At 38.6% G+C, this 12291-nt stretch overlaps 1 protein-coding gene across 1 annotated transcript in view; it reads right to left on the reverse strand.

Annotated features, from left to right (window-relative positions):
• Window positions 1–12291, reverse strand: part of TRMT61A (tRNA methyltransferase 61A) — a 703477-nt gene that overhangs the window by 528252 nt on the left and 162934 nt on the right. Inside the window, exon 2 of the mRNA XM_044074519.1 lies at window positions 8977–9326. Within this exon, the coding sequence (XP_043930454.1) occupies window positions 8977–9307 (331 nt within the window). The 5' untranslated portion in view covers window positions 9308–9326. The remainder of the gene's footprint in view (window positions 1–8976; window positions 9327–12291) is intronic.

The raw sequence follows: 12291 nt of genomic DNA on the forward strand, positions 1-12291 counted from the left end.
CAAGTCTAACTAAACTCTTATTTTTTTAATTACTATAACCACTAGCTAACACTCTAATAGAAAAATATATTTCAAAATATCTCTAAATATAGAAAAAATAACACTGGACCGAGCTTCCTCCGACGAGTCTGTAGATCGGTTGCAGCGGCAAACTAGAGCTGGGGGTTACAGTAGAGCATCCTGGGATATATACTAGGTCTCGAGCTTCTCTCAGAGTTTGAGCTTGAAAAGGGTCCGACTCAGAGCCGAGGGATCGGCTCCGAACCCATGTGTAAGAACAAAACGGCGAGATAGAACAACTTCACATCTATATTTTTCCCTGTGGTCAGGTGGCACGATGCCAGGGTAATCCTATGGGCTAGGCTTGTAAAGGCACCAGGGCCATTAGCCTAGTACACACCTATGAACCGATGAGAAAATAGGTATAAATTTAGTACTGTAGGTTACCAAATTATGGTGTCAGCATCCACTCAGCCACACTGCTTGAGCATACCGAGATACAATTTTTATACCTTATATTTAGCATAATCAAGAATAACTAGTAGCTGGTGTGCTTGGATACTTGCCCATAAGTAAGGTGGTCACAGTCCTACCATGCCAGGAAGAAAGCTGAGGAGAGTTAATTCTGCCAGTCTTCCCCAGGAATTTATTTGCATACATGTGCAAGTTAAACTTGTCTGAAAAGTACTTGGTATGTAAAAGGGGTACTGGAAGACACCATGGTTCACACTAGTCCAAAAGACTAAGCCCTTTACATGACTGGCGTGTGATCCTAGTCTGTATGCGGATGTTGGAAGCACACACCCAAAAGAGCACTGCATACTCTCTTTGTGCTAAGTTGCATTTGGTGAAATCTGTTAAAAATCTGATTTGCTTGCACTTCTTTTTTCTTTAACCTGCTGGATGCAAGTGGTGAGATTTGACAGCCCAATCCTCTGGTGGCCATCAGACCCATTTAGAGCAGTGAAGTGGATCCAAGGACTACAGTCCCTCTCCCTCACATACCTGATTGAATCCCACCATTGGCAACCAGTGTATCAAACCCTCTCTAGTGAAAGTCTGGTCCTTTACATACTGATATAGCAAGAGGTGCCCTCTCTCAAAGTGAAACATAAAAATATATATGCTGGAGCAAGAGATTAAAGAAGGTGCAAACTTCTTTACAGTAATACCGAAAATATTACAGGAAATATACAGTGGCATAGCAGATTATCTCAGAAAAAAAAGTTTCCATAAGACTATAGGTGATAAAATGGTATACTTGGTCCTTAAGAATAACAAAAGGGGTACTATACTATAAAAAACACAGAATTTAATGAGATAGGGTGATTAATGAGGATAGTAGTAGAGTGTCTGACAAACAAATTCTGGAGAGGAGAGTGGTATGAAAAAGACGGCACAACATGAGATTTAAAAGAAGAGCAAATAAGGGGATTGGAAGGCTTACTATTGAAACAAAACAGTGCAAGAAACTTGTGTGTGTGGAAGATTTTCAGTCCATATATTTCTAGTTAATCACTGTATATTAATCAGATCACACAATAGTAGTAGAAGTAGCGAACATAAACTCGTCAAGTCAAAAATTAATAGAAAATATATAATTCTACAGCATTACTAAGTATTCGAAAGTAATCCAAGCAAGACAGGCCGTCTGTTTCCAGTCGAAAATCCTTTATTATTAAGTACACAGACAAGCGATCCAAGTAAAACAAAAATAGAGTAATAATTTCCTCACAAGCTTTCTAAATATATATATACTTTTTATCAGGCATGGGAGTGGTTTATTGTGCTGTAAAACAAAGTATTATTGGTACACATGTTGGCATGGGAGTGGTTTATTGTGCTGTAAAACAAAGTGTTATTGGTACACATGTGTACCAATAACACTTTGTTTTACAGCACAATAAACCACTCCCATGCCTGATAAAAAGTATATATATATTTAGAAAGCTTGTGAGGAAATTATTACTCTGTTTTTGTTTTACTTGGATCGCTTGTCTGTGTACTTAAAAAAGGATTTTCGACTGGAAACAGACTGCCTGCCTTGCTTGGATTACTTTCGAATACTTAGTAATGCTGTAGAATTATATATTTTCTATTATTACTTTTTGACTTGACGAGTCTAAGTTCGCTACTTCTATTACTATTGTCTGATCTGATTAATATACAGTGATTAACTAGAAATATATGGACTGAAAATCTTCCACACAGAGAAGTTTCTTACACTGTTTTGTTTTTAGACCCACTACACTTTAGTGGGTTATTTTGAGACTTTGGGGATACCACGGAGATTTGTTTTTTGAAGGTTTACTATTGACACACAAGTTGAAAAAGTCTTGAGAGATCATCAAAAGGAAAATACTCAACGGCGAGAGATGGCATTTCAAATCTGAATTATATAAGGTACCAAGAACATTGAAAAACCCCAAAATGAAGCCAGAAACCAGATCCCAGAGACTACCAGTAAAAAGAGGGGAAACTTTATTGTATAAAAAACATTATTATAAAATAATTCCTGTGAAGTCTTCTCCATGCTAAATTGTAACACAAACCAATAACTGAAGAAAATAAAAGACCAAAAACAGAAAGTGCAACACAAAGAATAACCACAGGAACCAAATAAACTTTTAATTAGGTTAAGTGTTTTCCTTTCTCAAAAGGAACTTCATCAGAACAAATTAAGAAATCAACAAAATTTATGTAAATTAATTTGTAGCAGTCACATCACTAAAAATCAGATTATGACTCACTACATAATAAAAACTAAAAATACAAGGAAATAAATCAAGTTAATCATTTTAAAAATATACAGATAAATTAATAAATTACTGAAAATGTATTTCCCATAAAAAAATCAAAAACATTATTTAACACTTGTCATAACCTGGTAGCTTTAACTGCAAGAATGCTACTAATGGATACAAAATCATTTCATCCTGGATATTTATTCACGTTAAGCAATACCTGCCAATAACATTCTCTAGCATCTAGAGTGGATATAAAAAGTGTACAGACCCCTGTTAAAATGCCAGATTTTTGTGATATAAAAAATAAGGCCACAATAAATCATTTCAAAACTTTTCCCACCTTTAATGTGACCTATAACTTGTACAATTCAATTGAAAAACAAAGAAATCTGTTGGGGGGGGGTATAAAAAAATACAATAAAGTCTGTTGCATAAATGTGCACACCCTTAAACTAATACCTTGTTGAAACACTTTTTGGATTTAATTACAACATTCAGTCTTTTTGGGTAGGAATCTATCAGCATGGCACATCTTGACTTATTTGCCCACTCTTCCTTGCAAAAGCGCTCCAAATCTGTCAGATGGCGAGGGCATCTCTTGTGCACAGCCCTCTTCAGGTCAACCCACAGATTTTCTATTGGATTTAGTTCTGGGCTCTAGCTGAGTCACTCCAAAACTTTAAACAAAACTTTAAATTTTCTTCTGATGAAGCCATTCTTTTGTTGATTTGGATGTATGCTTGGGGTCATTGTCGTGTTGAAAGGTGAAATTCCTCTTCATCTTTAGCTTTCCAGCAGACACCTGAAGGTTTTGGGCCAAAAGTGACTGGTATTTGGAGTGGTTCATAATTCCTTCCACCTTGACTAAAGCCCCAGTTCCAGCTGAAGAAAAGAAACCCCAAAGCATGATACTGCCACCACTATGCTTCACCATGAGGATGGTGTTCTTTTGGTGATGTGAAGTGTTGTTTTTGTGCCAAACGTACCTTTTGGAATTGTGGCCAAAAAGTTCAATCTTGGTCTCACCAAACCATAACACATTTTTCCTACATGCTTTTGGCAGACTTCATGTATTGTTTTGCAAAATTTTAGCAGAGCCTGGATGTTTTTCTGTGTAAGAAAAACTTAGGTCTTGCAACCCTACCCCATAATCCAGACATATGGAGAATACGGGAGATTGTTGTCATATGTAGTACACAACCAGCACTTGCCAGAAATTCCTGCAGCTCCTTCAGTGTTGCTGTAGGTCTCTTAGCAGCCTCCCTGACCAGTTTTCATCTTGTCTTTTCATTAATTTTGGCGGGACGTCCAGTTCTTTGCAACGTCACTGTTCTCCCATATTTTCTCCACTTTTTGATGACTGTCTTCACTGTGTTCCATGGTCTATCCAATGCTGTGGAAACTTTTTTGTACCCTTCTCCTGACAGATACCTTTCAACAATGAAATCCCTTTGATGCTTTGTAAGCTCTCTACGAACCATGGCTTTTGCTGTAGCAGGCAACTGAGTAAAGGTCAGGAAAATCCTACTAGGACAGCTAAACTTTATTTGGGGTTAATCACAGTCTCTAATTGATGGCAGGTGTGTACCCAAGAAGACTGAATGTTGTAATTAAATCAAAAGGTGCTTCACTTATGCAAACGGCTTATTGTACTTTTTTTACTTTTTATATTTTTCCCCTAACAGATTTTTATTTTCAATTGAACTGTACAGGTTAAAGGACACATTAAAGGTGGGAAAAGTTTTGAAATGACTTATTGTGACATTTTTTTATATCACAAAAAACTGGCATTTTAACAGGTGCGTGTACACTTTTTATATCCACTGTAGTAGAGTTTAACATATTACAATTTTAATCAGTTCCTGTGGTTATTCTTCATGCTGCTGCATGTTTTGTTTTTGATCTTTTTGTTTTCTTTGGTTATTAGTTTAAATATAAATATTTGAATAAGTGGACAATGGCAGCAGGTGCTGTTAAATATTCAACATAATGAAACCATAAGGCTTACCCAAAATAAAGGTGCTGCACTATTCTTGCTCTTGAAGCAAATGTGGGTCACTGCTGAAATATCACTTAAATACTTATTTCTCGTTACAAGATCACAGTTAATGTATATTCATAAGCTCCCCTCACAGATGAGAGTTTAAAGGGATTTTTTTATGCAAAATAAAAATCTTTGCGGAGTAACAAAAAAAAGGTAAATGTGTTTGGGTCTAAATTAGATATTTAGAAACGATAAACAAGCAAATGCTCTTTTAATAGACACATAAAACACAAACTCACTAGACACCTAAGTTACGGAACAGCGATTTTTTTTCCCCAGGGGGGAAAAAAAAATTCGCACTGTTCCCAAAAAACACTTGAGACACAAAAAGTGGGGGGCTATGCCCCCCCTACTTAAAATATACCAACTCCGAGACTGCACCACTGTGGAGTTAATGGCAAAGTCCCGAGGACAGCCCAGCAATATTTTTCCCCTGGGAAAAAATAGCTGTTCCGTAACTTAGGTGTTTAGTGAGTTCGTGTTTTTGTGTGTCGATAACAGCATTTGCTCTTTTATAGTTTCGGTTATCTAATATAGACCCAATGTGTTCATTCCTCCACCCCCACTAATCACCAGTTATACCAAATCTTTACCAACTATGATTTCACATAAAATTTCAGGCAATTTGCTTGTTACTCATCAAGGAAATTTATGTTTATGCAACTACAGAACTTGTTCGGTACAATCAATTTCATGACCAATAACACCATTTAAAAGAAGTCCAATGAGGCTGCTATGTGGGCATTCGTGGTCACAAATTACTGCTTTATGGGTCAACAAGAAAGTCAACTGTTTTTATCACTGAAACAATAAAATCAAGGCTTATTTTAGGTTTAACCAATGATTATATTTATTTTATGGAAAGGATTGAGAGAGCTGTACAACAAATTTACAAACCATATTCAGTCAGTGTATGTTTAAAGCTTGTGTTCAGCAGTGGCGATCTGGTCACCAATGCTCTGGACGTCATTTATATAAAAAGATTATTGTAGTGTTCAGTATGAAACATCTACTTACAGAAATGAAGTTAAAAAAATGTGGTTTTGGGATGTATTGCAACAAGCATGTAAGCAGCTTGAAATAACATTCACAACTATAGAAGTAGGTATTAGGTTAATAAAATGTTGGTAGAATCTCCAGAAATTGAGGCTAACACATTGCATTTTGTACACATCAGCAAAAAGGAATCAGGACAAAGTCAAAAAGTCTACAATTTTCCATGAAAAGTGCAGCACACCTGGAGGGTGGTGGTGCTAACTACCTCGCTGCAGAGAGAACAGCAGACAAATGAGCAAGCGCTGTGGGGTTTAAGTAGGTCCACAATGGGGGAAAAATAAATCAAATGTAAAAGGAGGCGTTCACAATTAGTGGAATCTTAGAGTATGCATTAAAAGCCACAAGAACACAGCTGAATAAACAGAATATTCCCTCTGCCAACAACATAAGACAATGCACTACAGAAAGAAAACGCGAGACTTAAAAGAAAAAAAACGCTTGAGCTGGACTTTGTGCAAGGACAACAATGAAACTGACAGAATTAGAACAGAGCAAGGAGGGAAAATCTGTGGTTCTGTTATTCCACAGAAGCTCGAGGGATCCAATTAAAGAAATCAATGGTGAGAGTTCACAGTGTATATGAGCCTGGAGTTTTGCTAGGATAAGTGCCACCAGACAACAGAGAAGCAAATTGTTTCTGGCAATAATGACCTGCAAACAAAAGGGTCTAAAGGTTAAACTACAGTATTAAGTAATACTTGGAGTGTTTACCTCATGGGACTAAAAATATACTTTGCAGTGAAGGTAGCTACAGGGAGAGCCACAGCAAACAACAGTACAACAGGAGAAACAAGAGCATTTGAAGAGGTATGAGGCAGAACAATTCTAACGAAGAGATATCAGACAAGCCATTCCCCATGTTTCAGAGGTAAATATTGGACAAACAGAAACAGGAAAAGTTTTGGAGCACTAGAGGAGGGGGAGGACAAACTACTAGGGTATGGGAGAGAAGGAAGACAACTGGATGAGAGCAGAGAGATGAGAACGAAAGGTAGATGGACAGTTCCATTATGAACACTTTCAATGAGACTCTAATGTATTACGAAAAAATTTTAAAAAAAGTGTTCTGAATAGAATCTGAAAAAATATGCGATGGTGCTGGTTAATTCAGGTAACATGCAGCATATACTGAAAAATTTTAAACATTAAATGACATCACAAAGTTAGAAAATATTTAAAGCAATTTAAGTGGGGATGGGAGGACTAAAACACGGTCTTGGGTTTCTAGCAAATGTGACCCTTATTCCTTTGAGGGGAGGATTTTATTGCTAAATAACTTTTGTAAAAAAGTTAGTGCACTTTGGTGATAAATTGAGTAAAAGGGGAACTTCTATTTCTTCTCTACAGCTGGGCTACTACTATATAGTGGGGTTGTCTAAAGTTTGCAGTATAGTATCTGAAATTACTGCAGACAATGAAGGAGGCAGGGCAGTGAGGAAAGGAGTCCCAGAATGATGAGTCACTTAAGGCTGACCAATACAAGGAAGAAATTAGAGTGTCAAGGGGTCAGTGAGTGGGAGACAAGCTTCAAAACAGCTTAAGCACATGTTGCAGATAATGAGGTGGTGTACAGAAGAGGAATAAGATGGTGGCTGGAAGCTTGCAAAAAATTAAAATTAAATGGTGCTGGTTAGATGATAAATCTGAGTTAAATATGTGGGGATCCAGAAGTCTGATAAAAACAGAACAGTGGAACGGATGGAAAATGAGTTGTTTTACTGGAGTTTATGACTTGATGTTTGTAAGCAGTGAGTATAAAGGGTGTTTTAAAATGAGATGCGAGAAAGCTAAAATGCCTTTCCCCACTTCTATCCGGAAATGTTCGCAAGCATTACAGAGAATACAAGGGATATTTTACAGTGGGTGGGAGGATTAAAAGAATAGGAGGAATGGAAGTTACAATATGGCAAGTTATATAGGATGGCAAGCTAATTAATATGAAACTAAGGAGAAACAAAAGGGTGCAGAGTAAAAATAAACACTGCATTAATTTTCTGGCTGATTAGTGGTCTAAATAGCTTCTTTAAAAGTGACACAGACGGGCTTGTTTGAAACCACAAAAAGTTATTTTCCCAAGTTGCCAAATTGGATCATGAGGTCCACAAAGGAACAAGAGCTAGCTGCAAATAGACGGGAGACAACAAAGAGTAGAGCCAACAAACTGGGAGCAAATAATACATGAAAACAGGATTAATAAGGAGGACCAAGCAAATATGGAATTTCAAATACCAGAACATAACCAACGTCCAAGGAGAAAATAATTTATACAGCTTATAGAACATTAACAGACAACTATAAGAATAGAAGAGAGACGCTGAGGAATAGCTGGACTGATAGATTAGGGCAATACTAAACAAAATAGTGGGGAGGGTTCAGCATGGTTCTGAGGTACGTCACTAAATCTAAGGGGTTTAGAAACTGTGCCCAACAGTGCTTACACAGATATTTTTACACACCATGTATACTGCAAAAATGTTTCCTCCCAGGTTAATGGATGCTTACTGATGCAATAAGGGAACTCGTGGCCTGGAAAGAGGCTTTCTTGGATTGCCCAGGGTTGTGTGAATCAAAATCAGACATTCAAAACTGCTTCAAGTCAGCTTACCGAGTTAAAATATAGGTGAACTCTGGAAGTCATGTTATTAACTTGAGACAGAACTTTTTAGGGTGCATTCAACATGTAACACTGGTAATGTTAGCATCAAAAAACCTATTACTCACAAGTGGGAAAAAAAAAGAGAGGTGGCAGAGACAATGATAGAAATTAAGCAGGGACAATTATCAAAGAGAACCAGGAAGATAAGTGATAAGACAACCAACAAAAGAAAATACTCTATGAAGCACAAAGGATGATGCTACATTGGGGCTGTTATGTAGTTGCTCAGCCTGGGGGCAGCTAGACCTCAGCACTTATTCACCACCTAACCATCCACTCACCAAAGGAAAAGCTGTGGTCTGGGAAGTAAGACAAAGTTTTGAGTTAATAAGACAAAGGGTGCTTTGGTAGCTCATGCTGACGACGAGTAAGAAAAAAAAAAAAAAAAAGACCCAAAGGACAGCAGAATGAACACAGACACACACAGGCCTCAGTAAGAGATAATTGGTGAAATATGCAAACTGATCCGTTACCTGATTCGCAAACCACAGAGCCCGGCCTTAGCTCCAGCATCATGGTTATCATGGCAATATCAGTGGAGTACAGAATCTGGGTTCTGTGGGGTAGGTTTGCAGTCCAGAGCTCTGGAGTTGGATGTAGGATATATACCCAGCCTCCTTTGCTGCAGGTCACCTTTGATCCAAACTTCTTCCCTATCAAGTCTGTGGAATGTCTAATTACTCCATATTTTGTCTGTGTTTGGCTTCCATGCTGAACTTTTATAGGAAACATGGAGTCATGTCCTAGGAACACAATAGCAGTATCACCATCTTTGATGTCATTCTGGTACTCAATGAAACTCATTTTGTGACTTTGGAAAGCTCTAAAAGATTAAAAAATAAAAATGTGAGTGAAACAAATTAAATTAGGGCATTATTGCAAAAGCACCAGATTTGTTCCATTTTATTCCACATTCTTTTTACTGTTGCACAGAACACAATAAGCAAACGTATCATCAATGACTACTACTAAATGACAACTTTACAACTCAAGAAGGCCATATTAAACTAGGACACATTTTCCACAAATACATACATTTGAAACATTTACTAAACAAGCAGATACAAAATAAATACCTTCTAAAAAAACTTTCATCCGCCAGCATCTAGTTTAGTTAGCATTTTTGCCAAAGATGTCTGCATACAGAACCATTATGGCAAGATACTGTAGAAAAGCTTATAGCTGCATAATTTTAATTAAAGTGTCAATTGCTTTTGCCCTTAAATACAAGACTTCATCAGAACCTAATGGGTTCTGATGAAATCTCTTATTTAAGGAACAAAATCACTTGATGTTTTAATTAAAATTCTACAACAATAAGCTTTTCTGCAGTACGGTGCCTTGATATTTGGAGAGTCAGCTGTTTGTGCCCCCCCCCAGAGTTTATCAACTTGCAGAATACTTGTCTGCACTTCTAATTACTGGGATTCTTCAAACAGATGGTGAGCCAGTGGTATACCTTCAATTCAATGCTGCTTACATCAACACACAAATGAGAGCATTCATGCTTAATACTAAGCAAACACAAGCAAAACCAATGAATTCTCTCACGGTACACACCAGGCTGTATTGCAGCTTATCTAGAACCTTCCCAACCTCCAAAGCAAATGGAAACAGCATATTTCATTGTTTCTGCAGCAAAATTAATTTTATTTCTGCTTATCATTTGACTGTCTACAGTAGCATCTACAGGAGATGCTTCAAACAAGAGCATCATTTTCTTTTCCTCCTAGAGCACATCTTAATGCCCCTGCACCCCACTACACACACACACACACACACACACACACACACACACACACACACACAACTAGTGGAAGGAAGAGATGTCTCCTGCTACCCACTACTAGGCAGTCTTGCTCTACTTAACTAATGCACGACTTATCCTGCCTGTGAACTAAACAACGTACAATGTCCTTTATAAATAACTAAAAGCACCTTCAAATGCGTGCAATGTTATCAATTATTCACATAACATATGCATTCCATTTAAAATTGGCAGTAATACACAACATAGCTGGATCAAAAAAGCAAGCCAAAAGTTCATGTCTGAAAAGTAATCATTTATGAAGATTTATACCGCACAACTGTATAAACTTAACTGTATAATAACCAGCTTCTTTCCAAAGGTGCTAAAAGCATGCATTTTAAAGAAGTCACAAATGCAGAGGCCGCTCCCACTATTTTCATAGGTTCATAGGTTCATACTAGGCTATCTGCCCAAGGGCATTTATAAGCCTAGCCCATAGTTATGTGGCTTTCGCCACCCCTTTAGTTTGAATAAAAACTATGCCTATCATTTTTCTGTGCCTCTGTCAAGCAGTGACACTGAAGTAATCCCTGGGGTATATCTGCGATCTCCCATCCATTGGTCAAGATTCCTCTTGAACAAGGCCAGCGAGGTGCTCTGCCTCACATGTACCGGGATTTTGTTCCACAGCATAGGGAGTCTCTGGGTGATGAATCTGTCCCTCCAGCACGTTCTATTTATAACCGTGTCAAGGTTTAAGTCTCCCACCCTTGTGGTTCTGAGGGATCTAGATTTTTTGAGGTGAAGCATATTCATCAAATCTGGGTTTGACATGGCCTTATATGTCAGGCACAGGTCACCTCTGAGCAAGTGGTATGAGACTGAATAGAGCTGGAGTTCTTTCAGTCGGGCAGCATAAGACATATGTTTGAGACCCGTTACCCTTTTCGCGAGGAACTTTTGGGGCCTTTCAAGCTGCAGCAGGTGTCTGGTCAGATACATTGCAAACGAGGCATTGTACTCAATCATAGGTCTAATGAGTGATGAGTACAGGGGGACGATGACCTCCCTTGATCTAGATGTGAATCCCTTCATGATCAGGTGGGCGATATAGAAGGTTTTCCTAACTACTTTAGCAACATGAGTGTCAAACGAAAGGCTACTGTCAACTTGGGTCCCCAGATCCCGGATGACTTTCTGTGCTCAGTGGATTGCCACCTATATGGTAGCTAGGGGTAACCTTGTTTTTCCCGAAGGGTATGACTATGCATTTTTTGGCATTTAACTTCAGGCTCTGGCACCAGTTATCCGTTTCTGTGAGGCCCTTCTGGAGGATATCTGTGTCAGATGTGTTTTCGACTATGGCGCCCAGTTTGCAGTCATCTGCAAACTTTGTCAGCCATAACCCTCCTGTGTTTGCTTGTACTTCAGAAAAGTAGATGCCGAACAAGAGTGGACCCAGGACTGAGCCCTGTGGGACACCACTTGTGACAGGCTTTGAGTCTGACATGGCTCCAGCAACTCTGACCCTGTGGGTTCTGTCACTTAGCCAGTTTGCAACCCATCTTGTGATGTATGGGTTTACATTCAAGCTGATGAGTTTTTCGATGATACCTGAGTGGGGTATTGTGTCGAAAGCCTTTGCCAGGTCGAGGTAGGCTGTATGGACTGCCTTTCCCTCATCAATGGCCTTGGTGACTGTCTTGAAAAAGTCAACCAAGTTTAAGAGGCAGGATCTGCCTTTGACAAAGCCAAACTGGGTTGGATCCAAAGTCTGCAAGTTCCCTATGTCTTTATTTATGAGTTCCATTATGATCCTCTCCATGGCTTTGCAGATAAGGCTTGTCAAGCTAATGGGGCGGTAATTTCCAGGGTCTGTGGAGGCACCTCCCTTATGAAGTGGGACCACAGTCGCTGTGCGCCACTCCTTGGGTACGTATCCTGAGGTGAGGCTAAGATTAAACAGCTGTCCTAACTGTGGGTTTAATTCCTCGTTGAGTTCATGAAGCACACAGCCGGGGACACCATCCGGTCCCAT

Source organism: Protopterus annectens, chromosome 6.part0 (genome assembly GCF_019279795.1).
Source record: "Protopterus annectens isolate FY-2018-M chromosome 6.part0, PAN1.0, whole genome shotgun sequence".
Taxonomy (NCBI): Eukaryota; Metazoa; Chordata; order Ceratodontiformes; family Protopteridae; genus Protopterus; species Protopterus annectens.